The sequence below is a fragment of the Schistosoma haematobium genome, chromosome ZW (genome assembly GCF_000699445.3).
Source record: "Schistosoma haematobium chromosome ZW, whole genome shotgun sequence".
Classification (NCBI taxonomy): Eukaryota; Metazoa; Platyhelminthes; class Trematoda; order Strigeidida; family Schistosomatidae; genus Schistosoma; species Schistosoma haematobium.
This window is the reverse complement of record NC_067195.1, coordinates 25,982,092-26,002,902: the sequence shown is the minus strand read 5'-3', so window position 1 is coordinate 26,002,902 and position 20,811 is coordinate 25,982,092. Positions and strand designations below refer to the sequence as shown.

Here is a 20,811-nt window from a genome sequence, read left to right as displayed (position 1 = left end):
GCAGTCCTTCATCCTGTTTAACAATACCCTGTTGAAGACTTTTCCCGGTATTGAGAGAAGAGTGATGCCTCTGTAGTTATCACACTTGCTGAGATCGCCTTTCTTTGGTATCTTGATCAGGTGTCCTTCTTTCCAGTCTTTTGGTACTTGTTCTTCATCCCAAATCTTGCTGAAGAGAATATGGAGTGTCTTTTCAGTTACTGCCACATCTGCTTTTAGTGCTTCCGCTGGAATGTTGTCTGGTCCTGCTGCTTTGCCACTCTTGATTTGTCTGATGGCCATGCTGATCTCTTCAATCGGTGGTGGGCCAACATTGATTGAGAGGTCCATGGGTGCTGCTTGAACGTTGGGTGGGTTCAGTGGAGTTGGTCGATTCAAGAGTTCTTTGAAGTGTTCTACCCACCTGTTTTGTTGCTCTTCAATGTTGGTGATTACCTTGCCTTCAATGCTTTTCACTGGTCGTTCTGATTTACGGTAATTTCCAGAGAGTTTCTTTGTTGTGTCATAAAATTGTCTTATGTTTTCTTCTCTTGCAGTTACCCCGCCTACACCACAAATATTGACTATTCACAAAAGCTAAGTTAGTTTTCTGAATCCAAACATCCTTGCAGTTACTCTAGGCCCTTAAAAGACTAGTTTTGTCAGCTACGTCGACAAATGCACTATGTCACCGATCACTGCATCTTATGGTAAGAGATCAACACATTAAAATTTAAACGAAGAACTCTTTCTGTCTGGAGTAAAAGTGGGCAGTCTTAGTGAATATCACTTAACCAGTTCAGATGAGAGTTTGCGATAAGCTGAGTGGATTTGTAATTTGAACTCTAAAAAATTCTTGTTCTGACTTTACTGGACCAAATAAAACCTATGAAAATGTGTACTTGAACTAGAAAACGATCAGAGGCCCAAAGAATCTTGAGTAGTGGGTGATAAATATACGGTTTATTTGTAGAAGCTGCTGTTTCGATGTTGTGGATAGCTAGGCTGCACAATGTCTTGCCTTACGTTTAGGGAGGTAGGAGGTCCGAAAGATTTTTGTAAAACTCATTTTACTTCAATCGTACTGCAGTCAGTGTAGCGTAGTCAAAAAATACAAAAAGCAACGGTCTACAAGTCTTCATTATTCTATTTAAATGAACAGAAAAAGTGACTAGTTACTTGAATTCATTTCATGGATGTTTGTTCTGCTTTTAAAGTTAATGCCTTGCTTACACCAGTAGCTGAGTCTCCTGATACTCGAAAAGTGAACCACACTACATGAAGCCCAGTGGTGTGCTCGACTTCGAGCCAATAAGTTATGGATCCGGACCTCGTCTACTTCAATTTGAGCAACTGAGTATTATCAACAGCCTCCACACTTAGTGTGTACATATAGATCCTAATCATTCATCAGTACGAGCACGCGTTTGCGTATTACTGGATACAGAAAAGCCACGTCAAGAAGACTCCTCAGAGCTCAACTTAACGACAAAAATGTTAACAAGATACTTCAGGAACAACTAGAGAACCAGCTATTCAATCGTCAAAGTGATGCGGAATCATATGATATCCAGACAGCAGTGATATCTACCAATAGGTTAAGAAAAACCAACGAATTTCATCAGCGTCTACTGAACTCATAGATACTACGAAACTCATACTATCGAGTTTCAACCACGATATGTAGACTGACAAAACGTTTACCCAATGATAGTAAGCGGTCAGTCAGCTACAACGTAGGACCAGGCACATATATGCATCGGTCCAGGTTGCCATACCTCATTAGCACAGCAAGATGAACACCAGATTCATAGGAGTGGTTAGGTCAAAGGTGGTAATATATAGGAGAAAGATTGCATATAAGGATACAGTACAGGAAGAAAGTAGTTAGTAGAAAGAAAGATATGAAGTGATTTTAATCTCTTAGTTTAAGAGAAGACAGGGAGTGTATACACCTACGCCATTGCGATCGATTCTGAGCCATGTCACCAAGAGTCTCTTACCATCGGTTACGAGTCACGCGGACCCCAACCAAATAGTCTGCATCTACCAACATGGCTCAGACTAGAGGTTAGTGTCTTCAAGCACTGATGCCACGTTTTGGTTTGGCCGCCCCTAATTCTCTTCCAACCATCTCTAACACCCGTTAGCATTGCACGACGTGGTAATCGGTGTTCAGGCATACGTAACACGTGGCCCAACCATCTCAGTCGATGAAGATTCACAACCTCATCGACTGATTTACCATCATTACCTAATACCCTGCGTCTAACCTCACCATTACTTATCCGGTGATCCCAGCAGACGCCAGCAATATTTCTAAGGCATCTGTGGTCAAATACTAGTAGCTTACGGGTGTCTTCTACTCTTAAAGGCCATGTTTCGCTGCCGTAAAGTAAGACAGAACGGACTGCCGCGCAGTATACTCGTCCTTTTATTGATAGATGGATATCTCGCCTTCGCCATAGGTGACGTAAGTTGGCAAAGGCCAAACGAGCTTTTCGAATCCGTGCTGAGATTTCGTCCGATACCAGCCCATTAGGGTTGATCAGACTTCCAAGATAAGTGAAGTTGTCGACGCGTTCGACCACTTCACTCCCTATCCTTAGTTCAGGTGTTGACGCAGACCATTCCTGAAGCAACAACTTGCATTTAGAGGGAGAGAAGCGCATCCCAAACATTCTGGCATTGTTGCTTAGTGCTACCAAAAGACTCTGCATTTTATCGGCGTCTTCACCAAACAGGACTATATCATCTGCGTATTCTAAGTCGATAAGTGGACCTTCTGGTAGGAGATCAATACCCGAGAATTCAGTCGAGAATGTTATTTCCATCAGTAGGTCTATGATGAAGTTAAACAGAAATGGAGAAAGTGGACAGCCTTGACGGACACCACTTGAGGTTGCAAAAGTAGATGACAGTTCGCCATAAGCTCTGACTCGACTAGTAGCGTTCGAGTAAAGAGCCTTTACAAGGTTTATGTACTTCTGGGGTACGCCTTTCAATGACAGACACTGCCACAGAATCTCGCGGTCTACTGAGTCAAATGCTGCTTTTAAGTCAAGAAAGACCACCATTGTCGGACGTCGATAAGTATGCCTGTGTTCTAGAACCTGACGAATGGTGAATATGTGGTCGATGCAGCCACGACCAGGTCTGAAGCCAGCTTGGTTCTCTCGTGTTTGCAGTTCACGAGTCTTAGTTAAGCGTCTGATAATTATTGAGGCTAGTATTTTAGATATTATATTAGTTAAACTAATCCCTCTGTGGTTGTCACAGGATGATTTTGACCCTTTCTTATATATTGGGACGATAAGTGATTGCGACCAGTTAGATGAGATAACGTCTAACTCCCAGATTTTAGCTAAAATATTAGTCAACCTAATCGCTAAAATTGGACCACCATCCTTAAAGACTTCTGGAGCCAATCCATCTGGACCAGCTGCCCTTCCTCGTTTCAGATTAACTATAGCCTTTTGAACTTCTGCTAGAGTTGGGGGACCTACTTCATTGTTCCATTCACACTGTCTGGGAATGGAGGGTAGTTGTAGAGTCGCTGAAGGCCAGCTGAACTGTTCCCTAAAATGTTCCGCCCATCGTTCTAAACGTCTGGACTGGGAGTAGATGAGTGTCAGTTGTTCGTGGAACCTACTTTTGGTTTTCTCGTTACTCAACTCAGTTCTAATGGGTCTTTTTAATGTGGCTTTTTTGCGTCCAGTGAGGCGCAAGCAGATGCGTGCCCGTATTAGGGCATGGTCGGAGTCCAAGCAGGTACTCCAGAATGAGCAACAATCTTCTACCGACCCTCTCCAACTATGACTGATAGCAATATGGTCTATTTGAGTCCATCGTTGGTTTGTTGTAGGGGATCGCCATGTTAAACGATGTCTCTCCTTATGCTTAAAATTTGTGTTTGCTAAAAATAAACGATTGTCTGAGCATAGTTGCAGCAGACGATCACCATTATCTGTTCGCTGTGCCGGTATACTAAAATACCCACCTAAATGCCTTTCTGTTTGGTTTAAACTACCTATCTGTGCATTAAAGTCCCCTGCCACGAGTACTATGTCTGAACGTTTAGCTTTCTGAAGAAGTTCAGAGAGCTTTCTGTAAAATTCATCTTTCACTTCATCTGAACTGCAGTCGATGGGAGCGTAGGCAGAAACGACAAAAAGGCAACGACGTGTGTCCCTATCCTTCCGAGTCCTTACGGAGCCGTTTAGCCGAACAGCACATAGACGACTGTTGACGGGGATCCAATCTAACAGTGCTTGTTCCGCCCTCATGCTTAGTGCTATCCCTACTCCTGCCAGTCCACGAGAGCTGGCCATCGGGTCACCAGATACACGGAGGGTGTATTTCGTTGGCTCTCCGTTTTGCCGAGGTGAGGTCAAGTGAATGACCACACTGGGATCCTGTATGCATGTTTCGGAGACACAGCATACATCAATGGTACGAGATTCTAGGGTTTTAGCCGAGGAAGCCTGCTGACCGATTTGGCATAGGGTGCGTACATTGAAGGCTCCAATGTGTAGTGTGGAGCGAGGTTTCAGTAGACCTGGAACAGTGTTTTGAGCACTAGAATCGTTGGCTATGGTGACACTTGAAGAGGAAGCCGAAAAAGAAGTTTAGAGTTTGAAGTCGATGTAGGAGGAATAATAGGAATTGAAGAGGGAGGTTGATTATGAATACAGTGGTCTTGAGTGCTGTTAGAGGTATGAGGGCGGTTATCACTTTCCGGTTGCCCACACCGTGGAAGGGTTCTTCTGGAGGTACCTGAAAAGGAAATCGGATTAGAGATGGTCTTAGTGACCTGGGAGCGTGACCACAGTACCCAAGCGAAAACTGCTTGAGGTCGGTCACACACTACCTTTTTGTGAGTAATCTTTGTGCTAGCTCCGTACTTGTTGAGACCTTACCTCCGGAGACGGATATCCGTGGGATAAGGCGAGGTGTGCATTTTTAGGGTCGACCTTTTCTAACCCCACCCCTCCTTATGGGAAGGCAGCATCGCTGTCATGCTGGTTGTCTGAAGGAAACACCTTACTGCTGTCACACCTCTGTACAGTCAGCAGTACGACTTCACCTTCGGACCTTGGGTTTGTTGCATTTAGTCTTACTGCTCTTCAACCGACCTTTCTGACGTGGTAGGACCTTGAGGAACAGTTGTTCCAGTCAGTATAGCTCAGTTGCTTCATCACGATAGGCAAGCCCGACCACCACGTCAAGGTAGCAACAACATCGTTGGCTACTAATGCGCCGCATAGAAAAAAAGCCAAATGATAATAACATTAGGATGACAGTGAAATACGCTTGAGCCGTCGTGGTTACCGTTTCAACGTAGTGAAACCAATTCGGTTTTCAGTACTACCCTCCAAGTATAATACGTTGTCTGGCGTCTTGATTGCAAACATAGTGTTTCCACTGGATGTGAGGATTTAAATTGTGTCGATTTAATGACTCGAAAGGCTAAAATCACCAAAAATAAGGTCGAAAGTTGCGGATGTACTGCCGACTGTCAATCAGTCAGCTACAACGTAGGACCAGGCACATATATGCATCGGTCCAAGTTGCCATACCTCATTAACACAACAAGATGAACACCGGATTCATAAAAGTAGTTAATTCAGAGGTGGTAATATATAAAAGAAAGAATGCATATAAGGATATAGTACAGGAAGAAAGCATTGTTTCGTAGAAAGAAAGATATGAAGCGATTTTAACCTTTTAGTTTAAGGGAATACAACTGCCGACTGTACTGATAATAATTAGCATATGCCAGGTTTTGCAAATCAACTCCGCCTGGAGTCCCTCCGGGGGCTACTGCCGGTCCCAAGCCCGGATAAAGGAGGAGGGTTGGGCATGGGCTTAGCGTCCCCATCCCGTAGAAAACTAACTCGCTAAAAAAACGCTAACCAGAAAAAATTATTCAAACCTTTTAAACTCTGCCCTGGGAGTCAGAAGATCTTCATTCAGAAGAATTATGACGCCTCATGATGAAAGCCGAATTCCTTCGGAAGTTACGAGGCCGATGCCCCTTCTGACGACCAGAGCGACCATTTATTTAGGTACATGGAATGTTCGTACAATGTGGGACACCGGAAGAGCCTTCCAAACTGCTGCAGAAATGAGAAGATACAACCTAGAGGTACTTGGGATCAGTGAAACACATTGGACACAAGTTGGACAACAACGACTAACTACAGGAGAGCTCCTGTTATACTCCGGCCATGAAGAAGAAAATGCACCACATACACAAGGAGTTGCATTGATGCTGTCCAAACAAGCGCAAAATGCACTTATAGGATGGGAATCTCATGGACCAAGGATCATCAAAGCCTCGTTTAAAACAGAGAAAGAGGGCATTTCAATGAACATCATCCAATGCTATGCGCCTACCAACGACTACAATGAAGACGCTAAAGATCAATTCTACAATAGGCTGCAGTCAATAGTCGAGAAGTGCCCAACAAAGGACCTGACCATTCTGATGGGAGATTTCAACGCCAAGGTTGGAACGGACAACACTGGATATGAAGACATCATGGGACGACACGGACTGGGAGAAAGAAACGAAAATGGTGAGAGATTTGCAAATCTATGTGCCTTCAATAAGCTGGTCATAGGCGGCACCATATTCCCACATAAACGCATACACAAAACCACATGGACTTCACCGGATCACTGTACACAAAACCAAATCGACCATATTTGCATCAATAAAACGTTCAGGAGGACTATAGAGGACGTGAGAACCAAGAGAGGAGCTGATATAGCATCAGATCATCACTTACTGGTCTCCAAGATGAAATTGAAACTCAAGAAGCACTGGACAACGGGGCAGACAGTATCACAAAAGTTCAATACGGCCTTTCTCCAGGATACTAACAAACTCAACAAATTCAAGATAGACCTCAGCAACAAGTTCCAGGCCTTTCATGATCTACTCAATGGAAAACGAACTACTGTGGAGAGCAACTGGAAGGGGATCAAAGAGGCAATCACTTCAACATGTCATGAGGTCCTGGGTCACAAGAAGCACCACCACAAGGAATGGATCACTGTTGGTACACTGGATAAGATTCAAGAAAGGAGGAACAAGAAGGCAGTGATCAATACCAGCCGAACAAGAGCAGAAAAAGCCAAGGCACAAGCTGAATAAACAGAAGTAAACAAACAAGTGAAGAGGAGCATCAGAACCGACAAACGTAAATATGTGGGAGATTTAGCAACGACGGCGGAAAAGGCTGCAAGAGAAGGAAACATGAGACAATTGTATGACACAACAAAGAAACTCTCTGGAAATCGCCGCAAACCAGAACGACCAGTGAAAAGCAAGGAAGGCGAGGTAATCACCAACATTGAAGAGCAACAAAACAGGTGGGTAGAACACTTCAAAGAACTCTTGAATCGACCAGCTCCACTGAACCCACCCAACATCGAAGCAGCACCCACGGACCTCCCAATCAATGTTGGTCCACCAACAATTGACGAAATCAGCATGGCCATCAGACAAATCAAGAGTGGCAAAGCAGTAGGACCGGACAACATCCCAGCAGAGGCACTGAAAGCAGACGTAGCGGCAACTGCAAGGATACTCCACGTTCTCTTCAATAAGATTTGGGATGAAGAACAAGTACCAAAAGACTGGAAAGAAGGACACCTGATCAAGATACCAAAGAAAGGCGATCTCAGCAAGTGTGATAACTACAGAGGCATCACTCTTCTCTCAATACCGGGAAAAGTCTTCAACAGGGTATTGTTAAACAGGATGAAGGACTGCGTAGACTCCCAACTTCGTGATCAACAGGCAGGATTCCGTAAGGATAGATCGTGTACAGACCAAATCGCAACTCTACGGATCATTGTGGAACAATCAACTGAATGGAAATCATCACTCTACATCAACTTCATTGACTACGAAAAGGCATTTGATAGCGTGGACAGAACAACACTATGGAAACTTCTTCGACACTACGGCGTGCCTCAGAAGATAGTCAATATCATACAGAACTCATATGATGGATTACACTGCAAAATCGTGCATGGAGGACAGTTGACAAAGTCGTTCAAAGTGAAGACCGGTGTTAGGCAAGGTTGCTCACTCTCACCCTTTCTCTTTCTCCTGGTGATCGACTGGATCATGAAGACGTCAACGTCTGAAGGAAAGCGCGGGATACAATGGACATCTAAGATGCAGTTGGATGATCTAGACTTCGCAGACGATCTGGCCCTTCTATCCCAAACGCAACAACAGATGCAGAAGACAAACAGTGTGGCAGCAGCCTCAGCAGCAATAGGTCTCAATATACACAAAGGGAAAAGCAGGATTCTCCGACACAACACAGAATGCACCAATCCAATCACAATTGACGGAGAAGATTTGGAAGATGTAAAAACCTTTACGTATTTGGGCAGCATCATTGATGAACAGGGTGGATCCGATGCAGATGTGAAGGCGCGGATCGGCAAAGCAAGAGCAGCATATTTACAACTGAGGAACATCTGGAACTCAAAGCAACTGTCAACCAACACCAAGGTCAGGATTTTCAATACAAATGTCAAGACAGTTCTACTGTATGGGGCAGAAACCTGGAGAACTACAAAAGCCATCATCCAGAAAATACAGGTGTTTATTAACAATTGTCTACGCAAAATACTTCAGATCCATTGGCTGGACACTATTAGCAACAACGTACTGTGGGAGAGAACAAACCAGATCCCAGTGGAGGAAGAAATCAGGAAGAAGCGCTGGAAGTGGATAGGACACACATTGAGGAAAGCACCCAACTGCGTCACAAGACAAGCCCTCACATGGAATCCTGAAGGTCAAAGGAAAAGAGGAAGACCAAAGAACACATTACGCCGGGAAATGGAGATAGACATGAGAAAAATGAACAAGAATTGGATGGAACTAGAAAAGAAGGCCCAGGACAGAGTGGGTTGGAGAATGCTGGTCAGCGGCCTATGCTCCATTGGGAGTAACAGGCGTAAGTAAGTAAGTAAGGTTTTGTCAATCATCGTCAACTTACAGCCTGGCATAGATGTGAATAGACCCAAGTTGACATGCCGCATTATCATGAAAAATATGAATATAACATGGCTAATCACAAAAGAGATCGTAATAATGTGTTACTGATGATAAAAAAAACGAAACCATGGGAATATGATTTGAAAAGACAGTGGAAAAATACATATAAGTGAGTAATATGATTGGAGATTGAGAGGAAGATGAAGATAATGTCAGTCCTATCTTGAAAGATTTTGAACCATGCCACTCGCATTCTTTAGCTACTGGCCGTGGTTATCGCGTAGACCACAACCATAATATTTGCATTTATTAATATGGTTCAAATGGACAGTCAACGGTCCGTAAATGCCCTGGTTCAGCCAAGGGTGGGGAGAGTTTGCTCTCCCTCTCGAAATGATCTCACATGGACGCGCTGCCGACGCCAGGGAAGACCTACCCACTGCCTTCTCGCGACGGGGATGCTGTACACGAAATTGAGAGGACGAAAGGTGGATGTACGATACCTTAACCGGGTCGGTGGACACGAAGGGTCCACCTAGGGGAGTTGGAATACCCTGGTTCCAAATCATTGGTGCACATGGGCTTCAGGGTCCTGAGGGAACGAATGGTGTATAAACCTACTGTTGGTCTCCGGTTTGCATGGAATTGTATCTCATAATGTTGCTCCACCGTCTTGTGGATTGGACCTGTAGGTCAAGGGCTCGAGGAGTGGCCTCTAGGAGAACCACCTGTTTCGGTTTGGGCACCCGGATGATATCCCATCCCTCACTGAAACCGAATAATGAAGTATAGCGCGCATATATTTGGTGCCTCCTTTTACGAATATTTATGTTTAAATAATAATAATAATAATAATAATAATAATAATAATAATAATAATAATAATAATAATAATAATAATAATAAATAATAATAATAAATAATAATAATAATATAGTCAATGACTTCATGAACTGTTAGTATGTGTTGATTTGGGCTCCCTTAGCTTTATTCCAACCTACTCCAACCAATGAACTCCCTGTTGAAGTAAGCGGTGGTTAAGTATTCGTAATATTTGTCCTAAGGACCTCAATCAATGAAGATTTTACAACCTCTTCAACTGATCTGTTACTTGCCTGGTGCTTACCTTACCCCAACGTTACTTAGTCGTTCCCCAAAACACACAGTGCTCATGTACGCTACAAGTGATGCAAGTTCAAAAAAATCAATCGCAGTTACCGAATCTGTTCCGGAACTCCGTCAAATATCAATCCACATGGTCGCTCAGGCTTTCAAGATAAGTGAAGTGATCAGTGCACTCAAGTGCTTCACTCATTATCATAAGTCCAGGCGCTATATGCAAACACCTTAAGCACAATAAGGGCATATAACCACCTCTCTCCATTGTTTCGTTCAACCAACCAGTCAGTCAGCTACAATGTAAGACCATATATGCATCGGCTCAATATGCCACATCTCATTAGCACAACAACATGATCACCAAATTCATAGTAGTTATTTCAGTAGTGATAATATGTAAAAGAAAGATTGCATATAAGGATATAATACAGGGAGAAAGGATTAGTTCGTAGAAAGATATAAAGTAATTTTTATTGCAAGGTTTAGAGAAAGATAAAGAGTGGATACACCTACGCCACTGTGATCGATTCCCAGCCATGACACTCAGATTTTCCAACCATTGGTTACGATAGTCGCGCGGACCCCAATCAAATAGTCTGCATCTACCAGCATGGCTCAGACCAGAGGTTAATGACTTTGTACCAGCTTAGGTTGTTTAGTTAAGAGTTGACCTCAAACAACTAAGTATAGGTCACAACAATAGAGCTATGTTTTGGTTTGGCCTCTCCGAACTTTCTCCCATCAGTCTCCAACATTAGTCAGCATTGTGTGCCGTGGTAATCTGTGATTGAACATACGTCATACAACCTCATCAGCTGATTTACCATCAATGCCTTGTACCCTGAGTCTAGCCTCACTATTACTTATCCGGTGATCCCAGTAAATGCTGGCAATATTACCAAGACATCTGTCATGAAATACTAGTAACTTGCGAGTATCTTTTACCCTTAATGGCCACGTTTCGCAGCCGTAAAGTAAAACAGAACGAACTGCTGCTTAGTATACGCGTCCCTTAATTGGTAAGTGGATATCTCGCCTTCGTCATAGGTGACGTAAGCTGGCAAAAGCCAAACGAGCTTTCCGAATCCGTGGAGTGATTTCATCAGACACCAACCCATTAGGGCTGATCAGACTTCCAAGATAAACGAAGTTGTCGACGCGTTCGACCACTTCACTCCCTATCCTTAGTTCAGGTGTTGACACAGGCTAGTCCTGAAGTAATGACTTGCATTTAGAGGGGTAGGAACGCATCCCAAACATGATAGCATTGTTGCTTGAGGCGGTTGAAAGACTGTATTTTATTCGCGTCTTCACTAACTAGGACTATCTTTTGGGTATTCTAAATGAACATAAGAACCTTTTAGATCGATTACTAACAATTCAAACGACAAGAGAGTTAACTCTGAAAAGCATTTGTGATATAGTTAAATAAAAATGAGGACAGTTGGCAACCATGACGAACACCATTTGAAGGTATCGATTCCGATGACAGTTCCCTATAAGCTCTTCACCATTAGTTTCTATATAGAGAGAGGCTCCATAAGTTACACGTTTCAATGATGTTAACTACCACAAAACCTTTCAATCTACGGAGTCGAGCACTATCTAAAAGCCAAGAAGTACAACTATAATTGATAGTTGGTAGGTATGCCTGCTCAAAAACCTAGCAAATACTGAATATTTGGTCTACACATTAAAGTCGGGTTTTGAAACTAATCTGGTTCTCCTAAGTTTACTCTTTACAAACCCCTTGTTAGGCGCTAGATGATTAGTCAGGCTAATATTTTAGACACTACCAAGTTGATTCCTTTGTGGTTATCACAAAACTATTCCTATCAATTCTTATAGACTGGAACGATCAGAGATCAAGACCACCCAGATGGGATCGCGTCCACTTCTCAGACTCTAACGGATATGTCAGCCAATCTAACAGATAAAACTGGACTACCTCTCCCATAAAAATCTCCGAAATTAACCCATCAGAGCGTTCTCTCGCTTTAGATTAGCTATGACTTCTGTCTCATTAAGAGTCGGAGGGCGTATGTTGGCATCCTATTTAGATTGCTTGGTAAAAGTAAACAACTGAAGGGTAGGTGGGTAACATTTGGATTTTTCTTCAGCGTTTTCCTCATCTCAACCTCTTGGGCTAAAAGTGGATCATTATCCCATCTTGTTTACAAATAATATCCTTAACTCGTAAATTCCTAATATCTGTTTCTTTGATAAACTTGAAAAGTCGACTACAACTCCCGCCTTTTCCATCTCTTTTGAATTAGCTCACCGCCACCGCTGCTGCTACCTTGACGTGGTGGTCGGGCTTGCCTATCGTGATGAAGCAACTGAGCTATACTGACTGGAACAACTGTTCCTCAAGGTCCTACCACGTCAGAAAGGTCGGTTGAAGAGCAGTAAGACTAAATGCAACAAACCCAAGGTCCGAAGGTGAAGTCGTACTGCTGACTGTACAGAGGTGTGACAGCAGTAAGGTGTTTCCTTCAGACAACCAGCATGACAGCGATGCTGCCTTCCCATAAGGAGGGGTGGGGTTAGAAAAGGTCGACCCTAAAAATGCACACCTCGCCTTATCCCACGGATATCCGTCTCCGGAGGTAAGGTCTCAACAAGTACGGAGCTAGCACAAAGATTACTCACAAAAAGGTAGTGTGTGACCGACCTCAAGCAGTTTTCGCTTGGGTACTGTGGTCACGCTCCCAGGTCACTAAGACCATCTCTAATCCGATTTCCTTTTCAGGTACCTCCAGAAGAACCCTTCCACGGTGTGGGCAACCGGAAAGTGATAACCGCCCTCATACCTCTAACAGCACTCAAGACCACTGTATTCATAATCAACCTCCCTCTTCAATTCCTATTATTCCTCCTACATCGACTTCAAACTCTAAACTTCTTTTTTCGGCTTCCTCTTCAAGTGTCACCATAGCCAACGATTCTAGTGCTCAAAACACTGTTCCAGGTCTACTGAAACCTCGCTCCACACTACACATTGGAGCCTTCAATGTACGCACCCTATGCCAAATCGGTCAGCAGGCTTCCTCGGCTAAAACCCTAGAATCTCGTACCATTGATGTATGCTGTGTCTCCGAAACATGCATACAGGATCCCAGTGTGGTCATTCACTTGACCTCACCTCGGCAAAACGGAGAGCCAACGAAATACACCCTCCGTGTATCTGGTGACCCGATGGCCAGCTCTCGTGGACTGGCAGGAGTAGGGATAGCACTAAGCATGAGGGCGGAACAAGCACTGTTAGATTGGATCCCCGTCAACAGTCGTCTATGTGCTGTTCGGCTAAACGGCTCCGTAAGGACTCGGAAGGATAGGGACACACGTCGTTGCCTTTTTGTCGTTTCTGCCTACGCTCCCATCGACTGCAGTTCAGATGAAGTGAAAGATGAATTTTACAGAAAGCTCTCTGAACTTCTTCAGAAAGCTAAACGTTCAGACATAGTACTCGTGGCAGGTGACTTTAATGCACAGATAGGTAGTTTAAACCAAACAGAAAGGCATTTAGGTGGGTATTTTAGTATACCGGCACAGCGAACAGATAATGGTGATCGTCTGCTGCAACTATGCTCAGACAATCGTTTATTTTTAGCAAACACAAATTTTAAGCATAAGGAGAGACATCGTTTAACATGGCGATCCCCTACAACAAACCAACGATGGACTCAAATAGACCATATTGCTATCAGTCATAGTTGGAGAGGGTCGGTAGAAGATTGTTGCTCATTCTGGAGTACCTGCTTGGACTCCGACCATGCCCTAATACGGGCACGCATCTGCTTGCGCCTCACTGGACGCAAAAAAGCCACATTAAAAAGACCCATTAGAACTGAGTTGAGTAACGAGAAAACCAAAAGTAGGTTCCACGAACAACTGAGGTCACACTTAGGTAGTTCTGAAAACGAGGCTGACCTAGATGTTGCTTGGAAAGATATACAAACAGCTGTGGAAACAGCAATGAAATCTATTAGTGACTTAAACCACAGAGTTACAACGAACTAGTGGATTTCTTCAAAGTCTATCACACTGATGGATTCTCGCAAACTCGTCCCATCAGGTTCCGAACATGATGAAGAGCGACAACAAATCAGATCTAGGCTAAGAAAAAGTCTAAGAAACGACCGTGAGCAGTGGTGGGCAACGAAAGCAAAAGAGATGGAAAAGGTGGCGACTATAGGGAACACAAGGCAGCTTTATAAACTAATAAAAGAAACTGGAACTAATAAGTCAAGTGTAAGTGAGATTATTTCGGAAAAAGACGATACACTCATCTACTCCCAGTCCAGACGTTTAGAACGATGGGCGGAACATTTTAGGGAACAGTTCAGCTGGCCTTCAGCGACTCTACAACTACCCTCCATTCCCAGACAGTGTGAATGGAACAATGAAGTAGGTCCCCCAACTCTAGCAGAAGTTCAAAAGGCTATAGTTAATCTGAAACGAGGAGGGGCAGCTGGTCCAGATGGATTGGCTCCAGAAGTCTTTAAGGATGGTGGTCCAATTTTAGTGATTAGGTTGACTAATATTTTAGCTAAAATCTGGGAGTTAGACGTTATCTCATCTAACTGGTCGCAATCACTTATCGTCCCAATATATAAGAAAGGGTCAAAATCATCCTGTGACAACCACAGAGGGATTAGTTTAACTAATATAATATCTAAAATACTAGCCTCAATAATTATCAGACGCTTAACTAAGACTCGTGAACTGCAAACACGAGAGAACCAAGCTGGCTTCAGACCTGGTCGTGGCTGCATCGACCACATATTCACCATTCGTCAGGTTCTAGAACACAGGCATACTTATCGACGTCCGACAATGGTGGTCTTTCTTGACTTAAAAGCAGCATTTGACTCAGTAGACCGCGAGATTCTGTGGCAGTGTCTGTCATTGAAAGGCGTACCCCAGAAGTACATAAACCTTGTAAAGGCTCTTTACTCGAACGCTACTAGTCGAGTCAGAGCTTATGGCGAACTGTCATCTACTTTTGCAACCTCAAGTGGTGTCCGTCAAGGCTGTCCACTTTCTCCATTTCTGTTTAACTTCATCATAGACCTACTGATGGAAATAACATTCTCGACTGAATTCTCGGGTATTGATCTCCTACCAGAAGGTCCACTTATCGACTTAGAATACGCAGATGATATAGTCCTGTTTGGTGAAGACGCCGATAAAATGCAGAGTCTTTTGGTAGCACTAAGCAACAATGCCAGAATGTTTGGGATGCGCTTCTCTCCCTCTAAATGCAAGTTGTTGCTTCAGGAATGGTCTGCGTCAACACCTGAACTAAGGATAGGGAGTGAAGTGGTCGAACGCGTCGACAACTTCACTTATCTTGGAAGTCTGATCAACCCTAATGGGCTGGTATCGGACGAAATCTCAGCACGGATTCGAAAAGCTCGTTTGGCCTTTGCCAACTTACGTCACCTATGGCGAAGGCGAGATATCCATCTATCAATAAAAGGACGAGTATACTGCGCGGCAGTCCGTTCTGTCTTACTTTACGGCAGCGAAACATGGCCTTTAAGAGTAGAAGACACCCGTAAGCTACTAGTATTTGACCACAGATGCCTTAGAAATATTGCTGGCGTCTGCTGGGATCACCGGATAAGTAATGGTGAGGTTAGACGCAGGGTATTAGGTAATGATGGTAAATCAGTCGATGAGGTTGTGAATCTTCATCGACTGAGATGGTTGGGCCACGTGTTACGTATGCCTGAACACCGATTACCACGTCGTGCAATGCTAACGGGTGTTAGAGATGGTTGGAAGAGAATTAGGGGCGGCCAAACCAAAACGTGGCATCAGTGCTTGAAGACACTAACCTCTAGTCTGAGCCATGTTGGTAGATGCAGACTATTTGGTTGGGGTCCGCGTGACTCGTAACCGATGGTAAGAGACTCTTGGTGACATGGCTCAGAATCGATCGCAATGGCGTAGGTGTATACACTCCCTGTCTTCTCTTAAACTAAGAGATTAAAATCACTTCATATCTTTCTTTCTACTAACTACTTTCTTCCTGTACTGTATCCTTATATGCAATCTTTCTCCTATATATTACCACCTTTGACCTAACCACTCCTATGAATCTGGTGTTCATCTTGCTGTGCTAATGAGGTATGGCAACCTGGACCGATGCATATATGTGCCTGGTCCTACGTTGTAGCTGACTGACTGACTGAGTTGCGTAAGACTGGGATATGCTGGGCCATTAGGACTCTACTAGTGGGACTGGGGATTACGCAAGACTTGAGAGGTCGTTCGATACGATTGAGAATAGTTGATGGAGATGCTGTAGTTTTCTATTACAACGTTTTATTACGGTTTAATGAGCTTCCTTAAATCTAAAATGTCTTTCTAGCTGTATTTCAGCTAAACTGTATTTTGTTAAAAATTATTCTCATAAACTCATGTGCCACTTCCTCACTCAATGTTTTTCCTAACATGTCTATTCATTTTATGTGATGAATTTTCTCAATGTCTAACTGTACTGACATTCGCGTTGTGACTGGTTAAGCATCATCACCCAAATTCTTAGCATCAAAAACCATCACAAGGACTTAATATCACTTGGAATGATTGTTTACTAATAAACATTGCGACCACTTTGATGTTGTGACCAGATGAACTTTTAAATAAAAATTTTTTTAAAAAGTAATAATAGAACTCACAGGAACTTTGCATAGCAGGAAATTCATTTGCATCCAATGTGATCAACTTTTCTGAATTCTTATTCTTTTGCATTTTTGGATCAACTCTCGTTAAATCTTCCGTGCTATTATGTTGAGGGTTTTCTTTGTTTGAAACCTCGCAAATGCGATCAGAAGAAATACGTTTTAATTCATGAGGTCGCCTAACTGATGGATGACTTCGTACAGATTTGTCTACTTTCGGCGTTTTCTTGATGACAGATGCATTACCTTGTCTAAACTGCCTGTGACGTGATGATTCTTCATCTTTACGTCTAATATCTCCACCACGGTTATTTAGGTAGGTTAAAAGTGGTGTGACAGTTTGTGTCTACAAAACAATCATCCGGAGGTTTAATACGTATACATATGCGATATCTTGATGATTAGAAAATCCGGGTTTAACCCAGCATGTTACAAGTTTGACACTACTTGATTTGGGTAACCGGGTAGAAACCCTCAAACAAACGGTAAAGCTAAGAACATAAACTCGTATTTGGTAAACAGGTCGTTGGATAGACGGATAAAGATAGAAATATGCAGACAAACAGTACGGATAATCAGAAAGATAACGACACTACTTACACGAGGTAGAAATAATATTTTCACGCACTAGTGAGATAGCAAATAGGTGATAATGATGAGTAGTCAGACGTTTAATCTGACCATCAGCATCATGCAGAAAGGAAAAGAATGTAGGGTAAAATTATTCATGGGAATTCACGTGGGAATTTATAAGCTTTTTATAGCTAGAAACTAGTACATTATCAAGAAAGAAATATTTAGTGACGAAATAGTCAATATTGGAGAATGGGTTGTGTTTTGAGATAAAACGCTGAGCGAAGGAGAGAAGCCTCACGTATCTTTTTTCTACAACCGTAAACACACCAACACTAGTGGCGTGCCAAAGATATTTGTTCTTTCCCCTTTATGCATTCCATTGTACACAACAGTAACTAGCACCGTACGAAACGCTCAGTAAGTTATTCAGGTGATAATAGAAATTGTGATATGTGGAAAGCTTATGGACAGGCAGAAGCAATATGAATTATTCCATATGCAATGACAAAGACAACTTATATTACTTCCATACAAAAAAATTAACATTTTAACTGAAGGATTAGTGAATGATCGAATAACCTATCATATGTGCTTTAAGTTAATAATGTACTTTATTTATTTGTCCATCCCAGCTAACTATGTTACTTTTGGCTTTGAAACATTTACATTTAGGAAACAACACCGTCACCGACTATATCAGTTACCACAAATGCCCACATTTTGTGCAAGGGCCAGCAATTTTACCTGGCTACTAAGGCCGAGGTATGTGGGAAAATCTGGGCTTTCAAGTTAGTGGTTGGGAACCAACGCTTTAAACATTCACTCAGGAGTTATCCAACACAGTAGCTAATGAAAATCGAGAAATTTTTGTAACGCTGTATAGAAGACTAGCTTACTCATAATTTGAGGACCAGATATAACTATCTAAATCTCGCACTACGACGACGAAGCCTTTAGAAAACCCTTGAAGGGCTACCTTCACTTGAGCTTACATTTCACGATCCTCAAAATTACTCCAATGCGAACTTTTGAAATGTATAGGCACAAAACATGGATGAACTATCGAAAGGAAACAACTAGCTTATAACCAGATGATGAGAACCTTTCAAGGGTAACTCGTGTCGATCAGAGATAGACAAACTAATTACATTGCCATTAACCCCTAATAACATAACAAATCAACTTTTGTAGTATGTAATGCCACAACACACTGTAGTCACCTTACGATCTTCCAAGTTTAACACGGTCAATTTAATGCAAGGTATCTTGAATGAACATGGATAGATGTCCTGCAGTATTCAATATTTCTTTTCTTTGTAGATACTAAGAACATGTGGTTCTAAATTGACTTTTCGATTACTCACTACGTAGGGCTGGAAATACCATATAATGACTACGTCAATCCTAAGGATGAAAGCATCACTGACAAATTTAAACTTTACAGTCGTATGGTAGTAGTTACCATTATATTATTGATGGTATATCACTTCTTCGAGTTCAAGTACAAAAAGTCATGACTTGAAAACAACTACGCATTTCATCGCAGCTGCTGCCAAATGTTACCGTGAGTTATGGTCACTTTGCCGAGCATTCAAATGCTTTGACGAGGAAATTTTTCGAATTTTATATCCAACCTATGTAAGACCACACTTAGAGTACTGTATCCAGGCACCTAGCCCATGTCCGATAAAGAATATCAATTCACTTGAGCATGTTCAGCGTTCGGAAGCAAAATTAGTAAAAGGTCTTCCCAAACTCCCTTACGATGATAGCTTAAAATGCCTAAACCTTTTACCCTTCTCGTATCGTAGGACGCAAAGTGACCATACACTAGCATTTCGTATCTTTAATGGTGATTTGGGTGTTAATGTCTTCTCTTTTTTGCTCCCTCAAGCACTAATAATTTCCGAGGTTATAGCAAGAAGGTCCACAAGCTGCGATCTAATAAACTTAAAGTGGGGTCCCGTTTTTCTCATTGAGTAGTCAATGATTGGAACGGCTTACCCAAACAAGTGGTACCAGTCCCATCAGTCAATATTTTCAAGGAGCTGAACCTTCACTGGAAGGCAATCTGTCAGGACTAACACAGGTTCACCAACCTACTATCCTTATTACTGAAGACTATGGGCAAAATGTTTGCAGCAATCTTTGAGAATTTTATCCCTATTTAACAATATATACGTACGAATGATCAAGACTACAAACTGAATATTAAGGATGAAAAAATAATATTGCATTATCGCACTAACCTGAAGAGCGTTCGCTTCCTTGTTTTGGAGATCATCTAAAATGGATTCCCAGGGAGTTTTTTTAGACTCTGATTCAGATATTTCGGCACAAACTTCAGCAGAGTGCGAGTTCATAAACTTCAAATATGCTGAGTCTTTCAACAAGGAACCCTGTTTTTTGTCCACTTTCCCTCCCTTATTATCGTCTGAAGAGCCTTTAGCAATCGCCAATGCCTGGCAAACGGCAAACTCTACAAGTGCAGAGGACTCATTTCCCTGAACGAGTAACTAAAAAACTAGGACTACCTCGCTATCCAAAAAAATGTAGCCATCAAACCTTTCTTTGAAATCAAATAGAGAATCTATGTCGTTGAATGTAATGTAAACCCGCGTCAGCCCCAGACCACCCAATGAGTCATCAGCACCACAAAACCTAAAGTAGGTGTGAGAGGGTAGCGGGTCAACAATCCTGATGAAATCATCAGCACTTAATTTAGGAGGCAGCCCTCTCACAATGACCTTTGCAGGCAATCCTCTGACCATTTCGAAACACGAAACCCGGATAGGCCGCCGAGATGATTCAATAAAGTTGATCAACAGATTTGGATAAATGGGAAGCTCAACGACTTGTATTTACAACAGTTGTTGAAATGTCGCAATTTCTTTATTCTATGGCTTCAGCTATATGAAGAAGTTGTAGCGATGAAGAAATCGCCAAAACATATGAAGTCTTCGACATTGGATGCTGACAACATTACTTTTAATGGACTCACCTAGCTGAAGTAGCTCGGTCATGCACCCGCACCAGATCACGAGTCGGAACACCGTGGTCAACATCCCCTGCAATCGCTAGCCGGATTAAATCAGTCGATCCTTTATATATTGATAACCCACCAAATATGTTGTCGAATCTCCTCGCTTCTGTCTTTTGATTTCACTTGGTGATACGATTCATAGTCGGTGTTACTGGTTAAAGCGTCGTCAAACTCCGAATACCTGTGGCATCTTTATTAGTGAGCTCAACGTGATCTGGTACAACAAATTGCAAAGAGTGAGTCTGTTTCTTTATGCGATTTTATATATCATTGCCTTATTTTTAATTTTTTCACATTGTGATATTTTTTCCGGGTTTTTGTATAGATTTTTTTTCACTTGTTCATTCTCGTAATTAGTATTTCATCAT

General features: G+C 42.5%; 1 protein-coding gene across 2 annotated transcripts in view; it reads right to left on the bottom strand.

Annotated features, from left to right (window-relative positions):
• The window catches only part of UPF3A (regulator of nonsense transcription), a 30,368-nt gene extending 9,994 nt beyond the window's left edge, over positions 1-20,374 (bottom strand). The window contains exons 1-3 of one of the 2 annotated variants that reach the window (XM_051210834.1): positions 19,935-20,374; positions 19,650-19,904; positions 16,822-17,170 (exon numbers count right to left, since the gene is read on the bottom strand). In XM_051210834.1, the coding sequence (XP_051070854.1) occupies positions 16,822-17,170; positions 19,650-19,904; positions 19,935-20,171 (841 nt within the window). In that variant the 5' untranslated portion in view covers positions 20,172-20,374. Of the gene's footprint in view, positions 1-16,821 lie in introns of both variants that reach the window. The other variant, XM_051210833.1, reaches the window with a different exon arrangement.
• Between the last annotated feature and the right edge of the window lie 437 nt (positions 20,375-20,811).